Source organism: Prunus avium, chromosome 8 (genome assembly GCF_965620075.1).
Source record: "Prunus avium chromosome 8, drPruAviu1.hap1.1, whole genome shotgun sequence".
NCBI classification, from domain to species: domain Eukaryota; kingdom Viridiplantae; phylum Streptophyta; class Magnoliopsida; order Rosales; family Rosaceae; genus Prunus; species Prunus avium.
In genome coordinates, this window is record NC_142291.1 from 38,245,114 (window position 1) to 38,267,741 (window position 22,628).

Genomic DNA, 22,628 nt, shown 5'->3' on the forward strand with positions numbered 1-22,628 from the left:
AATCACATTGCAAGCACCAACCGAGACTGATCATCTCAATGATTATCAAATTTACTTTCACAACTCAATTATGCACCCCACCACAACCTCTTTTTGATGATAGAAAGTTTATCTATGAAATATCGTTTCCGTTTATGATATGTGAGAAAAAAAAAATACAAATAGAGATGAAGGTGCACGTTTGATTGTATAATGGGAATTTAAAGAATTACTTTGGTTTTAATTTTAAAAGTTGGCCACATCGATAATCTTCACTGAATTAAGAGCTAATTAGTAATAATATGATCATAAATTCGAGACTTGCGGACATACGTATATGAATATGAGTCATGATATAAGATAATAACATAAACAGTACGAAACGAATATAATGTTTAATGTTGGTTGGACTATGCTTAGGGCTTACATTATATTAATTGCTTACGAGATTCTTCCCTATGAATCATGATATGACCTACCTAACTCATTTTAAAGCATGTATAGCATGCCCAAACGGTTTCTAATTTTGTTCAATTGAGAATTTAATATGTTGGTGGGGACTTTTTTAATATTTCTGGTGACAAAGACAAAACTATGGCCCAATAGGCCCATGTTGGTTTTGACTCAATTTTTTATGAATTCTTTTCGGGGTGTTCATTGGTTTGAATTTTAATACGTCAATATGCAGCCAATATGGCGATCTGATCTGATATGATTGGTATTGGATTAGAATGGGTGATGAATTTCAATCTTATATATTGAAACTGACTTATCGTCAAAATTAAAAAAGTGTTTCAGTTTTATATGTTATTAAACAACTTGTATTGTATGCACAAAAGCGTTAAAAAGTTAATTCGAAAACGTGACTACTTCACCCAAAAATTAAAAAGGATTGTTCGGAGTTTGTTCTATCACCATTTATCAATTATCTCACGTGTTTTACGATAAATGAATTTTCATATTAAATTTGATTTTTTGTGTAATTTCAGTGTATTCAAATATATAATATCGTGAATTAGAAAAACACATTTTAGGCAGTTTAACATATGAAATTATAGAAAACTTGAATTAGGAAAACACATGTAAAAACAAAAAATGTTTGACCCTATCCGTGAAAATGATAATACATCATGCCTCCATCCATTGCATACAAATTCCTTGAACATGAATCAAACGGTCCACCAAACGGCATCTTCCATTTCTAACATATTTTTCTTTCCAAAATCATTTTCAGTCTCCGATTTCTTATTCATTTGTTCCAAATTAATCAAAACGTGTTTGGAAAAAAGAAAAAAAAATTCAAAATGTGACGTTATCATTTTGAGTCGTAGTCAAATGAGATTGTCCCAAATCATGCATGCTGCCTTAATAAGTAAATAATCTCCCCGTAACAAAAATTAAATTCCCAAATCGAACGCGGGAAAACCTTCCTTTTCGGCGATCAGGCGAATCTGATTTTCAATCAAAATTAATTAATTATCAAGAAAATTCCAAAATTCACAGCAAGATTAATCGCGCCATTCACCCAACCCCAGGTCAATTTCGTAATTTGAACACGTTCACGTCAGAACAGCCCTCCGCTCCTCCCCATTAGTTTATGTTTCAAAATCAGCGCGCGAAACCCCGCCTTTATCTCCCGCGCCTTTCCAGGCCCACACGCGCCTCGTCCTCTCTCTCTCCCTATATTTCTTCCCTCACTGTCTCTCACTCATACCCCCTTCTCTCTCTCTCTCTCTCACGCCAATCTGATCTCAAAAAATCCAAACAATGCAGCAACAGCGCCACCACCACCAGTCGCATTTCTCCGCCGCGGGCCCCACCACCCCGTTCGGGTCCACCGCCGTGGCACCCACCGCCAGCTCCGAAGCCAAGCGCGGCAAGAGGCGAGGCAGTTACAACTGCGGCCGGTGTGGCCAGCCCAAGAAGGGCCACTCCTGCCACCTACCCGCCGCCGATGAACCCTTCGTCGCCGATCTTCCGTCTCCGTCCGATCTCTCCTTACCCCCTCAGCCTCCACGTAAGCCCTACTCCCACCTCCGCCGAGCGCTGTCGTTCGACGACGACGTTGATAGCTCTGGATGGGGCGGAGGAGGAGGCGGCGATTTTGACTCGCCGGATCCCGACCCCGATGAGATCGATGACCTTGTGGTGGATTCGGAGTCGGGTACGGGTTTATGCGGTCTGCCTGCAAGCTGTCTTTGGGATATTTTGAAGAGGCTGCCCCCGCCGGAGCTGTTGTCGGCGGCAATGGTGTGCAAGGGGTGGAGGGAGACGACGAGGAGGCTGTGGAAGGCTGCGGAAATGCTTAGGATTAGGGTTCCGGCGAGGGCTCAGGTCGGGCTTGTTGGATCGGTGTTGCAAAAGTGCCCGGGTCTCGTTAACCTCTCTCTTAGAATGGAAAGGTATTATTGCCTTTTGTCGAGAGGCTACTCCTCTCTCTCTCTCTCTCTCTCTCTCTCGCTCTCGCTCTCTCTGTGTCAGATCTAAGGGTTTATCGAACAGATCTGGTTACAGCAATGGAGTTTACAGAAAAGAATCTAAAATGAAGAAATGGAACACGATCTGAACTCTGAGTTTAATAATATTCAAATGAAATTGAAGAGAGAACAAACAGCTAAAACGAAATGGGGTTTGATAAATGCAATGAATAGAGCATCATACCGTATTTGATCTATTATGATTTGATCCACGCAGCATTGATTTCAAAACCGGCAAGTTACACTGTGAATGCTAGAATCAAATAATGTTGAAAATGGTGCATTGCATTTGGGATATAATCTTTGAATAATTTGCTGTTGCAGTGATGTGGATGCAACATTGCTGGCCTGGATCACATTTTCATGCCCAAATCTTGAATTCCTGGAGATCACTACTTCTGAAACGGCTATCAATCGAATCACCGGGTACGATTATCTTCTTCTATAGTTCTAGTGCATTCATGTTTCTTTGCTGTATTAAACTTTGCACTGCTGTTTCTGTTGGACATTTAGATTGGTATTGTTGGCTATTTTCTGTTTCCAACTATTTGTTGTGTAGTGTGGATTAGATAATAGTGATAGTTAAATGGTGCAAGGTGCCAAACCAACGCTTGTGATGGCTGATTAGTTCAATCCATTCTGTGATTTTAAAAATACAGTGATGAGCTGGGTCGTTTTGTTGCTGATAGACGATTACTGAAAAGCCTTAAGATGGAAGCTTGTTCTAATTTAGGTGGATTTGCTCTTTCTTCATCAAGTCTTTCTACAATTTGGCTTTCTGGTCTTCACTCCCTTTCTAAGATGGTGATTATTTTTCTATTTCCTTTTTGTCTCTCATGCATTGTTTTCTTTCTGCCTTTCATTTGTTGTTAAAGTGACTTCTCTCTTACTCATGCACATTCCTTTTTCACAGGTTTTTAATTGCCCCAATCTAAAAGAGATTTCTGTAGACTTTTCTCGCCATGAAAATGATAATACCGATCTTGTTACCATGGTTGATGCTCTGGGAAGGAACTGCCCAAGGTTGCAAAACATACACATTGCATCAATCCAGCTTTCCAATGCTGTTGTTCTTGCCCTTACAGCTGCACAATTAAGGTTTGCCGCTGAATTTGTTTTGAGGCCAATAGACTACTGCATTTCTTGGTTACATTTTTTTAATCACTGCACAATTGGTCTCATGAAGATTTCTCTGTTCATTTCATTATCCAGGGGGTTGAGAATGCTTTCTCTTGTTCTTGGATCTGATATCACTGATGCTTCTGTTGCTGCCATTGCTTCAAGTTACCCAAACTTAGAATTGCTTGACCTGAGTGGGTATGTTTTCAGTCCTATGGTTTAATTGCATTTGATTTTTTTACTTAAGCTATGATTGCCTGATATGTGCAATATTTAAGTACAGTGTTTCCTTTTAAATAGATTTCTGTTAAGACTTTTGTGAATTAAGTTTAATGCTCTGTAAAAGAAAGCGCCATCTATAGACTTTTGTGAACTGGACTCGAATAATATAGTGACGCCCGTTATGATCCCAGGCCTTGAAGATTGGCCATTCATTTAATTCTCAAGATGTAATGTTTGACTCTGCATTTTGATTACAGATCTAGCATCACTGATAGTGGCATTGGAATGATTTGCAATGTGTTCCCTGATACTCTTTCAAGACTACTGGTTGCTCTTTGTCCTAACATCAGTGCAAGTAATCACCTAGTCCAGAGACTCAAAGATTTATTGGTTTCACATAAACTTTTGTTCACTAACTGCTGTCTGTAAATTTCAGGTTTTATTCAGTTCGCCACAGCTCAACTGCCTCTTCTTGAACTCCTGGACTGTGGCTTGACCATATGTGATCCCAACTCTCTGGATTCAACATCTGAGGAAACCACTGGCTTTGAATTGGCACAAACATCCAATGCTAAAGTACACCTTAGTTACCAGAAGCTGATCATTAAACATGGCCGGCTGAAAAAACTCAGCTTGTGGGGCTGTTCTGGCTTAGATGTGAGGCTCTTAAACTAAAAAAAGTTAGTTGTGTTTTTGTATCGCTTCTCTGATGGATCTTAATTATTCAATCTGGATGCAGGCTCTATATTTAAACTGCCCCGAACTTAAAGATCTGAATTTGAATTCTTGCAAAAATTTGTATCCAGGTACATAATTTGATCTCCCGACTTGTCACCTATGACATGTTTTTCTATCAAGTTTTCTGTCAATTTATTTGCATAGTTAAGTGATTGTTGTTTGTATTTATCCAGAGAGATTGGTGCTTCAGTGCCCCAATTTAGAAAATGTGCATGCATCAGGTTGTCAAGAATTGTTGATTGGGGCCATCCAGAGCCAGGTAGTTTTAAATTCCCTACTTCTGTTTGGCATCTGAGAAAACTAACCTAGGAAATGTAGATATTTCTCTAAAATTTGGATACGCTATATCAGTTTATGTCTCTGTTGACGGTCGAGGCTCAAAGAAAGTGATTTGGAAAGTTGCTAATCTTGCATTTTTGTTGTCTTTGTTTGTAGGTCAATAATAACTTTGCTGGTGTGGATAGCTTATTACCATGTAAGCGTCTAGCCGATGGCTCAAAGAGGGTTCGGGTGCCACATTTTCTTAGTGCACAGGTAACAATCTACAGCTTCTCTTTAAACTGGCTGCAAAAGGATCTCATGCTATACACTTCTGTAAACATTGTGGTTCATGTTTCTTTTCGCAGTCATCCGATGACGATAAGAAGCGAAGAAGGGTTGAGAGGCCGAAATGCAATGTGCTTGTGTTCTGAATCTGATCACATGTCCTGGGACATTCCCGTTGCTCTTGTTTGTTGCCATATTGGTTTCCCAAGGCTGCTGTATTTTTGTAAACAATAACTTTTATATTTGATCCTAATCATTGTAGGGGGCGCTGGTGTCTTGTAGAATTACCTTTCCTTTAAGGAAACTGGATGTTGTTTTACCCTCAAACTGATGATAGTCCAAGACTCCAAATTGGAGGGACACATTAAATTAATTAGCCCAACTAGGATTTACAAACCTCATTTCAAATAAATTGTTTATGTTTCAATCATGAACCATTTTGTTTTCTAGTTCATGTTCCAGTAGCAGTGCAGCTGAACCATTTGTTGGGTTAAGGTTTTATCTTTTCTTCTATCTGTCTAAGGAAATATATTCAATTAGTTTATTTATACTTTATATTTATTTATATTTCTCAAAGTATCCCTAAAAAACTCATAAATTGCAGAAGCATACGTTTATGTGGTAGACAATGTTAATTCTTGAAACTGTTGGGGCGGGGCACAAAAGCATCAAAACGTTAATTCCCGGGAAAACAAGAAAAAATAAAAAAACACAGTGGTTCGTAACTAAAGACAAATAAAAAAGAGTAGGCGTACGGTGTACGTGGGTTTTCAATAAACCTTCTCCAACACCAAGATGGAGAAGTGAAGTATGTTAATGTCACTGAACATCCTTATGTTGCCCTTATATTGTTAGGGCGACGACAAGTTTCTCCTCTACTTCGTATTTTCTCAAAAACTCTCCTTTTACCGTTTTAAGTTTCTCTCTCTCTCTCTCTCTCTCTCTCTCTCTCTCTCTCTCTCTCTTTGGGTCTTTTGTGATTCGGCCATGGAGGTATCTCTGTCTTCCGCAACCTCGAGAGGTTACACGTATAACTCACCACCAGGTCTCTCTTTCCTATCTTCTAATTTATCTTCACATGGTTTTCATACAATTTTATCATTTATCTTTTGTGATGGCATGATTCTAATTATATGGAAATATCCACCAGTTTAATTCCAGATTGATACTCCCTCTTTTTTTCCCGATGATTTTTTTTAATAAAATCAAAATTTGTTGTAATTAAACCCAAAATTTATATCATTCTGCATCAGCTATTGTTCATTAATATGACACAGAAGAAACTGCAACATAATTTCATAAAGTGTTGTAAAATCAAATTGCTGTAGAAAAAACAAAGGATCTTCAGAAACCCAATTGAGTGGAGTTTGTGATTTGCTTATCTGTAGAGCCGTTTCTGCTTAAAAGAGTGAAACTTCCTACTTGGGATCGTCATTTGTTGTTCCTCTCTCCAACCAGAGTAAGACCACAACCTTTATTTGCTCAAACTGGACCCCACTCTGCCAAGGATAACTCTGTGAAGGTTTGCAAATGCTCTCTGTTTGGGTGATTTTTAAGTCTAATTTTTCTCTCTATGGGTTTCGTTTGGTTGATACTCTGTGTTTCCTCTACAGGTTGTATGTTGTCTAAAGAGGGAAGCTACCGTAGTCGTTGAGGGCAGGTATGCCATCTTCGGTGTTGCAAGCTGTAACTCGCATATGTGTTTGCTTTCTGTCTCATGGGTGGTATTTTTGTACAGAAAATGGCCATTGCATTTGATGGTTAAACTAAAACTAAATAAAACTTTTCTGTTTATTTTGTGATGTGTATATACATATTTGTTTAAGCATTCTACTGCTTTTGATAGCAGTTGTTTCTGTTTCCTTTAAGGTGTATGGATGAAGTATATGATGCTCTGGCCGAACGCCTTGTTCCTACAGCAGCAGCAATGTCAAATCCAAATTTGAAGTAAGTTCCAGCTTCTGATTGGCAAATATAAATGTGAATGCATCTGAATTTACACACTTTCCAGTAATTTTTGCTCAATTTTTATTTGCTCCTTTCTTATTGTATGCTATAATCTTTAGAGAACACGGACCATGAACTGTTTGAATTTTTTTATTGTCTGACTTATTTTGGTATGGCTTTTACCTTTTTGAATTGTATTTGATTATCAAGTAGTTTTTCCTTGTTACTCTTCAAAGTTATCTATCTGCCTGAACTACTATGCTGCTATGCAGGTATATTGTTGGTTTGGCTGGGTCTCCTGGATCTGGAAAGAGCACTATTGCATCTGAAGTAGTGCGACGTGTAAACAGATTATGGCCCCAGAAAGCTTGTGCATTGGATTCCCAAGTTAGTCCTCCAGACATGGCTGCAGTTATTCCCATGGATGGGTTCCATCTTTATTGTTCCCAGCTGGATGCAATGGAGGTTAGCCTTCTGATATTTTAATTTTGTTTTTCATCATTCGATGCTCTAGTTGTGGATGGTAGTCCTAGCATAGATTCTAAAATCTGTTTAAGCATAAAATTATTGAACATTTAGTAAGCTTAAGATATAATTGGGGGAACATGATGATTTGTGAGAAACTAGTTTTACTAACATCACTAACTAACTTGCAGTGATTATCAGAAAAGAATCTTTTCAGATACACGAATCATGATTTGATTACATATATGTGGATCATAAAGTAAGCCAAAGTTATAAGATTTGATTAACCTGTCTTCTTAAAATGCATCTAGCTGTAAATAAGATTTGATTAACCTGTCTTCTTAAAATGCATCTAGCTGTAAATGATACAACTATTGTTGTAGCAGTTATCCAGAATTGAGTAACAACTTACTACTGATTTGCTCAACCATATAATGTTGGTTGATTTATAAACTCTGCAGTGATGCACTATGCTGTGTCACTTACCAAGCTATGGACCAAATTTTTGGTTGAAACAACATTTATTTGGCTTCCATATTGCATAATTAGATGTTTAAAAGTCGATTTGTCCTTGTATGCCAGCACATGAATATATTACAAAACATTATAGGTGATAAAAATAGTTTCAGTTCTAATTTTCTGTAATGTGCTAACATTTTAGAATCCTGAGGAAGCTCATGCAAGAAGGGGAGGTGAGGTTTCTATATTCTGTGATTGATTGATTAACACCTTGAAAGCTTTGAAGCTTTGATCTTACAAATTGGTGATTCAGCTCCATGGACCTTTAACCCTGAGCTACTACTCAAGTCTCTCAAGACTCTGAGAAGTCAGGTAATTAGTTGATACTCTTAACTTATGTGATCGCCTCAAGTTTAGCAATATGTGATGCATTCTAAAAGGAAGATTGTTTCAGGGATCAGTTTATGCACCGTCATTTGACCATGGTGTTGGAGATCCAGTAGAAGATGATATCTTTGTGAGCCTTCAGTGAGTAATCTGTTCCTTTCACGTAAGTTGCCTTCTTAATACCAGCTAAAGAATTAGGTGGGTTCCGAACAATTATAATAGACATGGCTAATGTAAAAGCTGAAGAAACCTGGGAGCCTAAACAATTTATAATAACAATATTTGTTTGGAAATAATGGATTGCAAGTAGTAAATCCGATTGGCTTCTACAGGAGGCTATATTAAAAACCAGTGAACTGACGTGAACAATTTGGGATGCCAAGAACTTTAAGCCTTATAGATGATCTTATAATTATGTTATTTTGATTCTTACATGTTTGATGAATCCTTTGTGTGTCTTTGCAGACATAAAGTGGTCATAGTAGAAGGAAATTATTTATTGTTAGATGATGGGATTTGGAAGGAAATATCAGCCATGTTCGATGAGAAGTGGTAAGCCGCAGGTTCTCAAAGGCTATTTTTTTGGGTGCAAAATTGTATGTTAAAAGAGATCAGATGGTATGGTTTGGCCTTACCTCTCAAATTGTGATTTTTGATCATTATGATATTTGACTGGCCTCTGTTTGAGTCTATGATGTGCATACCTTATCCGATCATTTATGTTTTTGAAGACTGAAACTTAAGTGTTGGTCGCTTAAGGCTATTGTTTGTTGCTTTTCCCTGCAAGGTTTGTTGAGGTTGACATTGATAAAGCTATGGAACGAGTTCGAATGAGACACATCTTAACAGGTATGTAATCCTTAGTTTTTAACCACCTAGTCTTGGAAATGAACCTGGGGAAAAAACGTGTTTTGATTGCTTTCTTTGTTTTCTGCATTGCAGGAAAGCCCCCAGATGTTGCTAAATGGCGGGTAAGTTCTTCATGTTGTTCAGAGCCATGAATTTTCACTATGGGGTTAGTCAATAAGTTTTCACTAAGACGTTGCATATGACCTTTAATTCATTCACCCTGTAGATTGAGTACAACGACCGGCCGAATGCTGAGACAGTAAACAAATCAAAGAAGAATGCCGATTTGATAATTAGGTCAATCGACTTTTGAAGCCAGAAGGCGATCCGCCCTGCTGGTCGTGCCAGTAAACGAAGCTTTGGTTTTCTATCTGTTTTTCATCCAATTTATGCAAACTCAAGTTCTAAGAAGTATGAAAGTGGTCGAAGAACATCAAATAAACCATTTAATAAAGAGAGTTTTGTAAAATGCAATTTATCTCTACTATGTTTAACTTATACCATTTGACGCTTGTCATACAATCCACCATTTTACTTCTTTTGGCATAACATTATAAAGTATAGAGTTAAAATTTTATTTTATTTTTTATAATACAAGTGATATTCTAATTCAATTTAATCTAAACTTCGGGGAGGGGAATTCGAACTCGAGCGCAGAGTGGGGAGCATATACCCCATCTCTGTAGAGTTAGAAACTGCAAATCTCTGTAGAGTAAGAAACTGCAAATCCCTTTCCAAAGTCTAAAGCAATAAATCTAGCAAAGAAAAAGAACGGGATGCGTATAAATGCTCCATTAACATCCACATGCTCATGTTCCCCCAAAAAACGACGTCCTGGAGCATCCCAATTAATATTTTTTTAATACACAGAAAAAGACCATACATAAAAATAATTAAACGATCAAAATTAAAAACAACACACATTACTTAAATACAACAAAATTAATTAACTGGTACGTACATGATTATGCTTAAGCAAGCCATTATTGCAACACTAAACAAAGCAAACCCCAAGCCCCGTCCTTGGACGTACTTCAAACTTAAGATCCAGTTTTAATGGTTCTGTCTGTCCATAATTTATTTAAAAAATAAACTCAAAATATATGTATCTCATATTCAATAATTACACATATATCAAACCATAAACATTAATTAATCAATCTTACAAACAAACATATCCAATTCATCACCAAAACATGCTGCTCAATCCATCTGCGCGTTGTGCCGTGTTTGGTGGTTTTGGTTTATTGCAGCCACCGCGACGAGATCAAAGGAGCAGGCTGTGGTGATTCATTGCTAAGTACTCTTAGCTTCTGTTCTTGCATTTCTCCATGGCCCTCGGTGCTGAAAAAATCATTCCAAAGTTTTATAGTCATGAAAAATTTATAGGATAATCAAGATTAGTGGTGGTTAATTATGTCTATGTAATTAACTAGCCATTGAAGATTAGATACTAACCCAGCCCAACAGCCTCTTTGCCCTTCATTATGCGCAATCTCTTGCATGATTCAACAAACATCCTGCTTGCATGAAAGGAAAACAAATGACAAGTTACGAGATTTTGACAAATAATAATTTTATTATTGATTTGCATGAGCTAGCTAGCTAGCTTGAGAGAAATAGCGAACTTACTCCCATGGGACATCGCCAACCAGCATCCAATCACCATCCTTGTCTTCATATGTTGGAATGTAATCAGAACCCTTGAGCACATCCATCAGCTTGCTTTCATTCATGAAATCCTTCATTCCTTGGGATCCACAGTTTCCTTCAATCATTGCGATTTTTTTTTTCCCAAGTATCAGAATAATTGATGTATATAATGCATAAATTTGTTCCATGTATACTTGCTAATTAATAATTACCGATGGTGAAGGAGCTGAACATTTTGGCTAGGGCATCAGAGAGCTCAGGGTAACTCTTGTACATCTTCAAGTCCACTTTGCGAAGGTAGGGTGCGCCATCCATGCTCACCTTCACCAACGTCACTGCATTGCTGATTCCCTTGCTGTGCTCACTTTCTTTATCACTCGGGCTCTTCTGCAACGCCGTGAACATGTTCTTTCGGAACGATCGCACCGGTGGCCAGCCCACAACTTGTGCCCTATATATTAATAAATATTCTTTTCCATTATAATTAATCTGACCATAATCAACATGATTAACAATATACTACTATAGCTGGTGTTTTTATTTTTTGGGTATGAAGAAGATCCAATTATAATTCTATTACGATAACTTTGTGCAAGATCTAATGTCTTAATTTCCTTTTCAATTTTTTTGGGTATGAATTCGAAGTGTCTAAAATTACACATATGAAAGCAAATCTAAAGCTCAGTTTTATATCCTGGAAATAAATAAAAAAGAAGTTAGAAAACATGTATTTCAAACTAGAAAAATTTTACACATCGATATCTTTAGCCCCTTAATTAGATTTCTAGTCACACAATAAATAATTTTAGCTGGTAGAAATCTAAGAGATGTAGCTAAATTAAAATCACATCGACTGGTAAATTTTAATTATAAACTATAGAGATATACAAGGCTACATAAATGGCATCAATTATACACAAAAAGGAGTAATTTTTGTATGTTCCATGTGTATTGGATTGTACACCAGTCACGTGGTGTACCCAGAATATACAAAAATTTATGTTCACAAGGACCATCAATTATTATATGGCAAACACAACAAGCATTCGCACATGCGTACATACTTACTCACCCCAAAAAAAAACCAGTGATATTATCATCATCATCATCAACAACAACTTACTTGGCTGGAGGCTTTGCAGGATCAGCAACTGGGAGATCAAGTTTGTTGTCCTTGTTGGTCTTGGACTTTTCAGTGACATCTTTCCCAGTAATTATTGCCCTCTCCTTAGAATTAGAGAGGTTAAGCTTCAAATCCACACAGCTTGTCTCACAGCTGATCTCATCCTCACTGCTCTCAGTTTCAGAGAACCCTCTCTTCCTCATCGTCACCGCCGCCGCTTGATCTCCTTCATGGCTTCCACCATTTCCTGGTAACCCTAGCCTCAGCTCCGTCTCTTCAAACCCCATCTGAAGATAATGATCACCTAAATTACACCCTTAACTCTTGATTATTAATCTCTCTCTCTCTCTCTCTTGCTGATAAAAAAAAACTCACTCTCTCTTTCTATATAGCTGGTTTGGCTTAGCTTGTGGTGGTTCTAGTAGTGCAGAAATAATTATAGTGGGGAAGGGAAGGAAGGAAGGAGGGTCTGTTTGGGATGCGTCCGTATTAATATGCGAATGGGTGCACTGTACATCCGGAAATGGGTCAGTGACACGTGGCAGACTGTGTGAGCTGTCTTCTACAACCTTGCTGGGCTACGTGACGACACCACTGTGTGTGATGTTATCTATCCTATGATTCTTGTGTGGAGGGTGTGGATCGTGGACACTGCACTCTCTGGACAAACCTATATATTTATATATATATATATATATATATATATATATATATATATATATATATATATTTGATTTTCACTGCTTGCTTCCAATACAATATTCATCTTGGGCTCCACTATCTACTGAATTCAATTATATATGCAAAAATAACTCATTAAAATTACGGAAAGAGAAGTTTATGCGTATATGTCTGTAAGGAGAGCCAAATATTTTCATATATATCTTCTTTTCATGAGTATGAAAAATAAGGGTTACAACTTGCACCCAGGTTAATCATTTGAATAAACTTCTTAATTTTTAATTAGTACTTTGAAGATTCAGGAGCTAGCTACGTAAAGGGGGCCATCAACCAAGATTTTGGTCATAGATTATTGTGTAGATGTGCAAGTGCAAGCATCGGATCAGTAAGTTTATGAGCTCAAGAAATTCACTCACCAATTTCATCTTTCTTGGAAGGGGAGATCCAGCTGGGTCTATTACCAACTAGGGCAATTTATTCTAACCTCTCCCTCTCTTAGGGAGGGAGCAACAACAATTCTCTAATCCCAAACGTCCCTTTTAGCTCAATTTTTGATAACTCATTTCTTTATCGAATTCAACATAATCTTAAAATAAGTGGTGTAAATTTTATAATTGTGTTTGTGAAAGTTTCAAACTAATTAATTAGAACGTTTCAGTAGTTTACATATCGTCTCATGCTCATCTAGTTCGCTCTTTCTACTCTATTTATAATCCATGGATGAACCGACAAATGAAAAAAATGAAATCTTCTTCTTGATTCCCTCTCCCTGTGATCTCATATCTGACTTCTTACTCTTTCCTTTCCTCTTCCTGTGAATCTGTGATGCCTGAGCCATGATATTTCTACAAAATATGTGCCCAAAATGCTGGAAGTTGTTCCTTTCTTTAAATTTATATGTAGCAAGATATGGGTGGGTTTAATTTCTTAGACGGAATATATACGGCTGACAATCATTTAAACATCATGAATTAATCCATAAGAATTGATAAGTGACAACTTGATCTAAATGTTGATGGTCCTCTAACTGGTTTCTAAATAAATTAATATTCCTTCGGGGTCCCTTAAGGAAACAATCAATGAGAGAAGAATTATTCTAAAATTCCTGGCCAGAAGGACTTATCGAATTTAATGTGAATAATTATTTAGAAGTAGACGTCTCACTTATTCAACACCAAATGATGTATCTAAAATCCATGGTTCGTTTTAGAGCATCTTCAACCGAGCGATATGTCAAATTGCCACATGGACATGAAATGAAAAAAATTGAAGGTTAAAGTTGCTCCAATTGAATAGTCAAGTCTTATATGGATTTGAAGGCTGGAATAGATAGGTCAAAAATTATTAACCATGAGTCTGTTAGTTCATCATGTGCAGCTCACGTGCTCTCTGTTAAATCTGTTAGTGAGAGTAGCTGTATTTGTTAAGTCTGTTAGAGTGATATTAGGAGAAAAGCACTGTATTAAAGTGTGTGTTTACCATTCGATGATATCATAATCTGAAATACATAATTACCAGGATATATTCTCTCTTACATTCCCTCTTCCTTATTCTCTTGAAATCCCTAAATCTCTTCCCCTTCTTCTTGGTTAAGAAAAATAACATATCAGAAAGCTTGATGTCAAATATTATTTTAATATTTTTTAGTCATGGACCCCACTATCATTCATTCTCTTAAAACTGTATGCGGCCCAATTTGTTTTTAAAAATATAATAAAATAATATGATATCTCCAATATAAGAGAATATCCAACAATATTTGGTGAATCAAAAGGGGTTAAAATTGATTGATTTTCATGTCGTATAATTATTATATATACACCATGCCATGCCTTGGTGTTTCCTCTACTCCACGATATTGTTGGCCAAACATGCTAAAAGTAAATGTTGGGTTGTACCCTTTTATGGTATCTATGGCTATGTGCTACATATACATATCGCTTCACCAAAAGAAATTGTTGGAAGAAAAGCACAAAGTTGTGCAATTATTTGACAGGCACTCTTAACTGTTTGTTTGTCAGGCCAATATGTGTGGTGTTTGATCTGTCTTGATGTTACTCCAAAATTGTATATATGTACCCATCGCGGCCGTGTTTGTTTATAATTATACTTTGTGAAGATTGTTACAGTTAATTGTTCATCACGTGTTCGTAATTAGTAATTCCTAATCGTAGATGCATGTAAATTTCACAATAAAATCTACAATGCAAGAGTCAATTACTTAGACGCCCCGACACGCCACTAACCCTACCCCTAATCTTGTTGTTAAGGTATTCAAAAATGTTCTGCAGCTGGTAAACAATGATTTATAGATACTAGGTTATAGTTGAGGAAGAAAAATGCTATAATAAATCTTGTTTTTTGGTTAGTTGAGGTGAGTTGAGAAGGGAGTGGGACCCAATAGTGAGTGGGATTCATTGGGTGGGTCGTGCAAAATTGAATTGAAATTGGATTTGGGCCCACAAGAGTCGCCATGTGAAGTTGTTGGGTCTGTCACCCTAAGCGTCAAACCCGATCCCATGAGCGGCGCTGCAGGGCATCCCACTGAGACTCACCTTCTCTTAAATTAATTTAATTATTCTTCTTATTCTTTTCTTTTTTAATTTCCCCACTTAAACTCAATTAATTAATGAATGCCATGAGATGAGACCAAAACTGACCCATTGACCCATTGACCATGCATCCATTTTCAACTTCATAAATTCCTCTCTTCTCTCTTCTTGCTCACAAACTGATCCACCCAAGCCCAGCCAGATGCTTAGAGATAGATCTTCTTATCCAGAGAAGATAGATTACATTAATATATCATTTTTGAGATACAATAATACAAGCAATCTCGGGGAACGTAAAAATAATTTCTTTTAAGCACTTGAGCTACAAACTTCTTATATATATATATATACATGCGATGCGTAACGTGAAATGACCATATAATTAATAAAAAAAGGTATAATGAAACACCCATCTGTCCAAATGCTAATGATCAGTAATCATTGTAATTCAATCATCACATTTTTCTCTTCTTTATAATTTTAGTTTATTTTCTTGGGTGCAATAATTAATCAATGATTATAAATCATGGGCAGTGCTAGTTTATTCCTTATCTGAATTTTAACCTAAACATATATGAAGGTGGTGGAGGTCTAGCTAGGTTTTTAAGAAAAATATATGCAAGCATACGATAGTCGGCCATAGACCAAGTTTAATTTCACACCTAGCCTAGGTTACATTCTGTATCTGTAGTAGCATTAACATTGTCTAGCTAGCTGTGGGTCTTGTATTAATTACTAGCTGCAGGTAGCCAATGTTACGTAATATCTGTACGCACGCGTGAGTGCTTTTAAACCGTACGTTAATGTTAATGTAAGTGAGTGTCAGAAGACATCAACGACTGACATTAATCCATGCTTGACGGGGGCGACTGTAGATAGCACAGCTCATATCTAATTGAGTTATGCTATGTATGAGTATGACAAGTTGCGAGAAGAGACATGACATAAAAGATGAGCACATGGATGCATGATGGATATAGGACCCCCATGGCCATGCATATATTAATATTAGTACGTAAGAAGAAGGCAGTTGGCAAATGCATAGCAAACAAAGACAGAGTGGGCCAGACAGCAAAGGAATTGAAGCTAGGGACATCTCTTCCGGTATTAGGGAGAATGGGCCTTCTCAGCTTCTCTTCGGGTACCAAAACTTCAAATATTTTGCACCCACGTGTGGCACCTGCCCCACATGGATCATATCAACGTTCTCCAGTCTTATCATGTCACACGTGTGAGTACATTGCTGATTGGTACGTACGAACCCATATGCATGCTCATTGCTCATTGCTCATGCTGCTTTATAATTTATATTATATTTGTATTTTTCATGCATTAATTACAAAATGTAGGTGCATGCATAAACTTTTATCGGGAGGGGGATTGAACTCGGGAGTAAAGAAGTGGGCACAATATTATTGGTCAACTAACTTAACTCACGAGTCACGTCTATGGTCTATGGAGTATAAATTTGATATTGACAAAGATTAGAAAGGTGGTAGACCCTGAATTCTTATCATGTCTGTACAGTGGTCCATGCATGCAAATGTTAAGTTTATTATTACAATAAATTAAATTAATTACGGGGCCTCAAATGTAGCTCAATTGTGACACTCGTCTTTGTCCGTTGCTCCTCCTTTTTTTGCATGGCTATCAATTCTGAGTTGTCTTCTTGGTGTGTGTACAGTGCGTGTTCATATTTCCCTGTCGAAAAACTCAGACTTTGCTGGCCAATTCCAAAAGTTGCTTCAAACCAGCTAGGTTGTGTCGGTGTCTGTTAGCTAGGGTTTTCTTTTTCATTTGTTAGAACTTGGAATACTGGGAAGTAGCTAGCTTGGCCGAGGCCCTAGGGTATGGGGCAAAAGAAAAAGATCACGTTCAAAGATTGAACAACTTGGCAAAATTAATTCATACCCACCCAGATGATCAATCCATGGAAAAGTTGCTTCACATACAAGACAAAGCTCTACTTTCTATTCCATTTTTGTCATAACTCATGACTTTATTTCTATTGCTTGGAACTGCCCGGATTATATATCTGGTCATTTTCACCATCAACATATACTTTATTTTCACCAAATCCACATAACCATAGTGCATTGCATCTAATTTAATCCATAAAGACATATAATTCTTCAAAAAAAACATCAAACTCGGCTGCGTGAGAGAGACTTATGCAACAAGGTGTATACTCTTAGTCCAGTTGTAGAAGATATACACACTCTTAGTCCAGCTGTACAAGACACGTTTATGTGCAACGAGATGTATACTCTTAGTCCAGCTGCAGAAGACAAGTAGCATTGCATTTATCATAATATATATTGTGATAAGTTAATTCATTGATTAGTTTAATCATAACTTTTAGTACCAACTACAATATTACACGATTGTGAATAAAAAAGAAAACGAAAGAGAAAGAAACAAAAGTGTTACTGAATGTGTTGCTAAAGCTTCCATTGAACATATTTATGGAGATTAATTGTAACTCCATTATAATATGCTTTACTTAAAATATGATTTATGTCTCGTTAAAACATTTAATTTTGTGCTTATACTTTTAAATATATAATTATATATTTTATGTGGGTTTTATAATTATTTTGGTGCAACCACCCGAAGTTCGATTACGGTTGTGGCAAAGAGAGAGAACGGGAAAGGTCACCTGACCCTACCACATGAAATCCCACATGTCATGTAACCACAGGCCAATAAATATCCGGTCCCACTTATCTCTACCCACATGGCCAATGCCTTTCCAATCAACAACATCCACGTGGGACCGTTTGCAGTCACATGGGCTGTTTTCCGTTCCATCCTCCTGATCCAACGGTCTTTGTATCGACAGTCCCAAAGCCCACTCGAAGAGCCCATCAGAGCCGTCCATGCTCGGTCCACGGTCTTCAATACCATCGGCTTTGTTGGTCCCTCCTTTGTCCCCCTCCCATTGGGCACCAAACTGCACGGTGTTCCTCATGTGAGTAGCATCCATATCTTCACCTGTCTGACCCAAACAAAGAAAATCGATCTACCACCCACAACCAATCAATTAAAAATAAAATTATTACCATATTAAAAAAAATGTAATAAAATTGAAGAGAAATGCAAAGGATAATCCTCTACAAGTGAGTGAGTGACTCTCAACCAATGCATTGTGATTCTTACATGTATCTATGACTCTAAGTTGTTCATTCACAAAAAAATTTTAGGTTCAATGAAAAATTCTTAAGTTCAACTATTGGATTACGTCACTCATTCAATCACATTCACAGGTTTCCTATGTATTGGAGTCTTATTTCTCTGAGTGTGTTACTATATACGTTAAACGGACTCTCAAGAATTTCTCTCTACTAGCGTATAGGTAAACACGGCTCAAAATTGAACTCACAATAGTAAGACTATTTTGTATCACGCTTATGAATCATATTATGAAACACATTTCTACACAGTAATCTCACATTTTACTTATGTCGGAGTAGCATTTCTAATCGAATAATCAACAAGGTGTAGAGCGTGTAGGTCCCACTTTGAAATTCCAGTATGTCCAATTGTCGACCTGTGGTTGGTCATTGAACTAACGCGTGGGGGACAAGCATGTGATGTTACCATTTGTCAGAATAATGAGTGAATCTCATGCTGCCATGCACCATGGAAAAAGAAAATCACCTAAATATTTCTTGTCCCTCTCACAATTCATAAACTGCATCCTATAAAAGTTTGAGTGCCATCACCTATTTTTCATCAACAAAACCAAATCAAACTTCAACTCCACCTGACTGAAACACACAAATCTTAGAGCAACAGAAGCACATTTTTCTCTCTCATTTTTCCACTGCTAGGTCTGCAATCTGCTAAATAAACAAAGGTTTTGTAGCAAATCGATTAAGATGGAAGGGTCAGTGAAATATGAGAACAATGAAGACCAGCTCAACTTCATGGCAACCGAGCTGAGATTGGGATTGCCTGGAAGCACAGAAGAGCCTGAGAACAAACAAGCAGCAACACCTCCTCCTCCTAGAAACAACAAGAGGTCATCACCAGATCCAACGGCGGAGGAGTGTTGTACAAATTCTGATCACACAGATGCCCCTCCCACCAAGTAAGCAATTCATATATAAACTCAAAGAAAAACCAACTACAAAAACATACGGATTGTGAATTTTACGTTAATAGTTTTGAGAAAGTTTAATTAATTAGGTTTTGGTTAATGAAATGTGTGCAGGACACAAATAGTTGGGTGGCCTCCAGTGAGATCTTATAGGAAAAACAGCATGCAAGCAAGAAAGCCAGAGGCATACGTGAAAGTAAGCGTCGATGGAGCTCCTTATCTGAGGAAGATTGATCTCAAGGTTTACAAGAGCTACCCAGAACTCCTCAAGGCCTTGGAGAACATGTTCAACCTCTCCAATATTGGAAACTACTCAGAGACACAAGGCTACATTAATGGATCTGACTTTGCTCCTACTTATGAAGATAAAGATGGTGACTGGATGCTTGTTGGAGATGTCCCATGGAAGTAAGTTCTTTTTTCTTTTGATTAGATCTCTCTCTAGATCTCTTCAGTTTCCTTTCGCGTTCGATCTCTTAAAAATTCGTAACTCATGAGATTTTTTGTTGTTGTTTGCAGTATGTTTGTGTCTTCCTGCAAAAGGCTGAGAATCATGAAAGGAACTGAAGCTAGAGGATTGACTTCGTGTTTCTGAAAACAACCACACACAAGGTGTTAAAGAAAGACAATACATTAAGGAGACACATGGAACTCCTTAATTTTGCTTGGGTTCTCCAACAATTGCTGGGAATTTGAGGTTACTACAGGAAAGACACAGACAGATATATGTAGCTCAGGATACATTTTGATTTTCCCCTTTCAAAATCAATATGTAAAGAAAAAGTAATGGAACTTGTTAGTTGAAATCAAATTGTACAGAAGATGAAATGTTCCATTTATCTTAATAATAAGGTTATGTATTATATGTAACAATAAGATTACACGAAGTCTAAATATACAGCAGTTTTGTGCAGATCCAAATACATGTAGCTGTTCCTTTCATTGATTGTTTCTGAGGTTAATGCAATCTTATCCCCCCTTTTCATTTTTGAGGTTAACTTGAAGCTTCAGCTATAAATTGCTGGTGCTCTTGTAATTAAATTGATAATACTGATGCTCGATTTCGATGTCAAAATTCTAAATTGTAACAGCAATATTGGGCAAGTTCCAGATGAATGGATTGCAAATAATTAGCAGCACATCATATAAATTGCAAAATATAGGGTACAAAACTAGAGAATCAAAGCCGAATTCTTCAGTATCTCCACCAAAAATTGATAATCTATACATAAATTACCCCTTCGAAACTGGTTTCCTACAATACAAGTAGTACCGCAAGCACTTAGAAAGGAGAAAAATCATCCCCAGCAAATATATTTGAGTGCATCTTAAGATCTTGGTCATTAAGGGTCCCCATTCTTGAATCCAATATAGCAAGTTGGGATTTCACCCATGGCGGATTGTACCGGCCTTCAATCCACAAGGCTTCTCCAGTATCTTTATGCTTAAAATCCGGATATTTTGGGTTCCTCTGAAAATCACAAAACAAAATTAAGAATAAACAAGTCTGACTTCACATATTTTTATCAAAATCTGAACAAACAGCAGATGATATGAGCGCATAGGGCATTTAAAACTTGGGTATCACAGTAGCTCTCACTCAGATAAGCTAAATTTTATCATCAACCATGAACTACATATGGCATACACCTAGCACGAAAAGCTGTAATTTGTAACATTTCATTCCCAATCATTTTGTAGAACCATAGCTCATCCATTATAGTTTTCTCTCAGTTATGTAGTATAATACTAGTTTTCAAGCACTGGAAATTCCAAATTTGGTTTGATAAATATGGTGGGGTGAAGATGTTCATGCATTGAGCTAAGACCAAATCAGAAAACAGAGTTTCTTCTTGTCATTTCCCAACAGTGTTTTTGCACGTGTGCACACACACAAGCACCTCTGCTCAAACATTTTTATGCCATACAAAAACAACAAGAAAAGATATTCGATGCAACTTTTTATAGTGATTGCATGAAGTACCTTGGTCTTCCTATTATCCCACCAGTCCACTGGATTAGCAAAAAAGGCTTGCCACAATTCTTGTGTGGTTTCTGTACTGTTCTTTGCAGCACCGTTGCCAGTATTTCTAACTGCAAGAAAAAAGATTAACAATGAGAAAGAGCGCCGCCCCTGATCTTATCAAGACCTAAAAAATTACTGAAGATATGACTTGCCTGCTGATATTGAATCAGAGTCATGATCATTCAAGACCAATGATGAAAAGCCCTTCTCAACAAAATTCAGTTGCTGAACAACTACCTGCAGAATAACAATTAAGAAAAAACAAATCATTACTAAAATAAAACACAAACAAACTAGAAGAATAAAACTAAAAATAACAAATAGAAAAGACCACAAAGCCAAAGAACCTTATAGTAAGTCTGCTGCTTCCCTTCATTGGTTTCAACAGAATCTGTAATCAGACGACCAATGACATATATTTGATTGCCTTTCTCTACATGCTGGAAAGCAACATGCGCCATCTCATCCCAAAATGTCAAATTGATCCTGGAAAAAGAAAAAAAAACCCACCTCTCATAATTAACAGAAAAACATTGTGATGCGATACAAACATAAAAAATTTGAATTTCCCACTTGAATTTAATAAGCATAACCACAACACACTAATTGAAAGGATTTGAACAAAATTCCTACACAGTAGTTATAAAATTCAAAACCCAATAATTCAATGAGCATCATCAATTGCAAATCATGATTAAACCAAATATTGAAGAAAATAATACCATGAGGTGTCGGAAGATGATTTCTTGACGGCGAGGCGGGTCCAAGCGACGACCTTTCCAGAGGGAAGGTGCTTAATTTCAATGGGAAGACCGACGACGCCGATGAGGTGCACCGTATTGCACAGCTCCTTCTTCCACTGAACCTCAGGGGGTCTGGGAAACGCTATGGGCACTTGAATGCTGCTGCTGCCATTGTTGTTGTACTGGTCTCTACTGTAATCCATCGAGCATTTGATATTGAAACGGCGCCGTGCGAAGGCTAAGTGGCTGTGGTTGTGGTTGGAGGTTGTGGTTGGGAAAAAGGAGGGAACTTTGGGGTTTGTGAGGAAGGTTGTGCTTGTTGCTGCTGGCAGTGCTCTCTCTAACGCCATTGCTATCGGGTTTTCAGGTGAAGGTGCCAAACTCCGCCGTTGTCGGATAATGCTACTATAACACTACGCTTATCTTAATTCTCCAAGAAGGAGGGTTCTCAGACAGACCCAAAGAAAAGTAAAATAACAAAAACAAAAATTTTCACAGGGTTTGGGCCACATTCCCATGGCGGAACCCATATATCATCTTGGGTTCAACACGTCCCAAAA

At 37.4% G+C, this 22,628-nt stretch overlaps 5 protein-coding genes across 5 annotated transcripts; 3 read left to right on the forward strand and 2 right to left on the reverse strand.

The window, feature by feature from the left end:
* The first annotated feature begins 1,608 nt into the window (after nt 1-1,608).
* FBL17 (RNI-like superfamily protein) lies at nt 1,609-5,530 on the forward strand. Its single transcript, XM_021966243.2, has 11 exons — nt 1,609-2,381; nt 2,781-2,882; nt 3,116-3,260; nt 3,370-3,554; nt 3,669-3,773; nt 4,055-4,152; nt 4,234-4,454; nt 4,537-4,603; nt 4,709-4,794; nt 4,971-5,069; nt 5,162-5,530. Exons 1-11 carry the CDS (start codon nt 1,747-1,749, stop codon nt 5,225-5,227), a joined length of 1,809 nt encoding a protein of 602 aa, XP_021821935.2. The 5' UTR covers nt 1,609-1,746; the 3' UTR covers nt 5,228-5,530.
* Nucleotides 5,531-5,834: 304 nt separating this feature from the next.
* LOC110763460 (P-loop containing nucleoside triphosphate hydrolases superfamily protein) lies at nt 5,835-9,688 on the forward strand. The gene is made up of 12 exons (XM_021966249.2): nt 5,835-6,126; nt 6,470-6,603; nt 6,695-6,741; nt 6,951-7,028; nt 7,301-7,493; nt 8,155-8,185; nt 8,266-8,324; nt 8,407-8,480; nt 8,805-8,891; nt 9,127-9,188; nt 9,282-9,310; nt 9,415-9,688. The coding sequence occupies exons 1-12, from the start codon at nt 6,069-6,071 to the stop codon at nt 9,499-9,501; spliced, it is 939 nt and encodes a 312-aa protein (XP_021821941.2). The 5' UTR covers nt 5,835-6,068; the 3' UTR covers nt 9,502-9,688.
* A 407-nt stretch (nt 9,689-10,095) lies between these two features.
* Nucleotides 10,096-12,595, reverse strand: LOC110763462 (auxin-induced protein AUX28). The gene is made up of 5 exons (XM_021966250.2): nt 11,965-12,595; nt 11,054-11,292; nt 10,821-10,956; nt 10,647-10,708; nt 10,096-10,532 (listed from the first exon to the last, which is right to left on the reverse strand). Exons 1-5 carry the CDS (start codon nt 12,249-12,251, stop codon nt 10,495-10,497), a joined length of 762 nt encoding a protein of 253 aa, XP_021821942.2. The 5' UTR covers nt 12,252-12,595; the 3' UTR covers nt 10,096-10,494.
* A 6,303-nt stretch (nt 12,596-18,898) lies between these two features.
* Nucleotides 18,899-20,220, forward strand: LOC110763409 (auxin-induced protein 22D). The gene is made up of 3 exons (XM_021966191.2): nt 18,899-19,290; nt 19,414-19,707; nt 19,819-20,220. The coding sequence occupies exons 1-3, from the start codon at nt 19,079-19,081 to the stop codon at nt 19,892-19,894; spliced, it is 582 nt and encodes a 193-aa protein (XP_021821883.2). The 5' UTR covers nt 18,899-19,078; the 3' UTR covers nt 19,895-20,220.
* A 175-nt stretch (nt 20,221-20,395) lies between these two features.
* LOC110763412 (protein OSB1, mitochondrial) lies at nt 20,396-22,524 on the reverse strand. Its single transcript, XM_021966196.2, has 5 exons — nt 22,048-22,524; nt 21,673-21,811; nt 21,478-21,562; nt 21,284-21,393; nt 20,396-20,770 (listed from the first exon to the last, which is right to left on the reverse strand). The coding sequence occupies exons 1-5, from the start codon at nt 22,416-22,418 to the stop codon at nt 20,582-20,584; spliced, it is 894 nt and encodes a 297-aa protein (XP_021821888.1). The 5' UTR covers nt 22,419-22,524; the 3' UTR covers nt 20,396-20,581.
* Nucleotides 22,525-22,628: the final 104 nt, after the last annotated feature.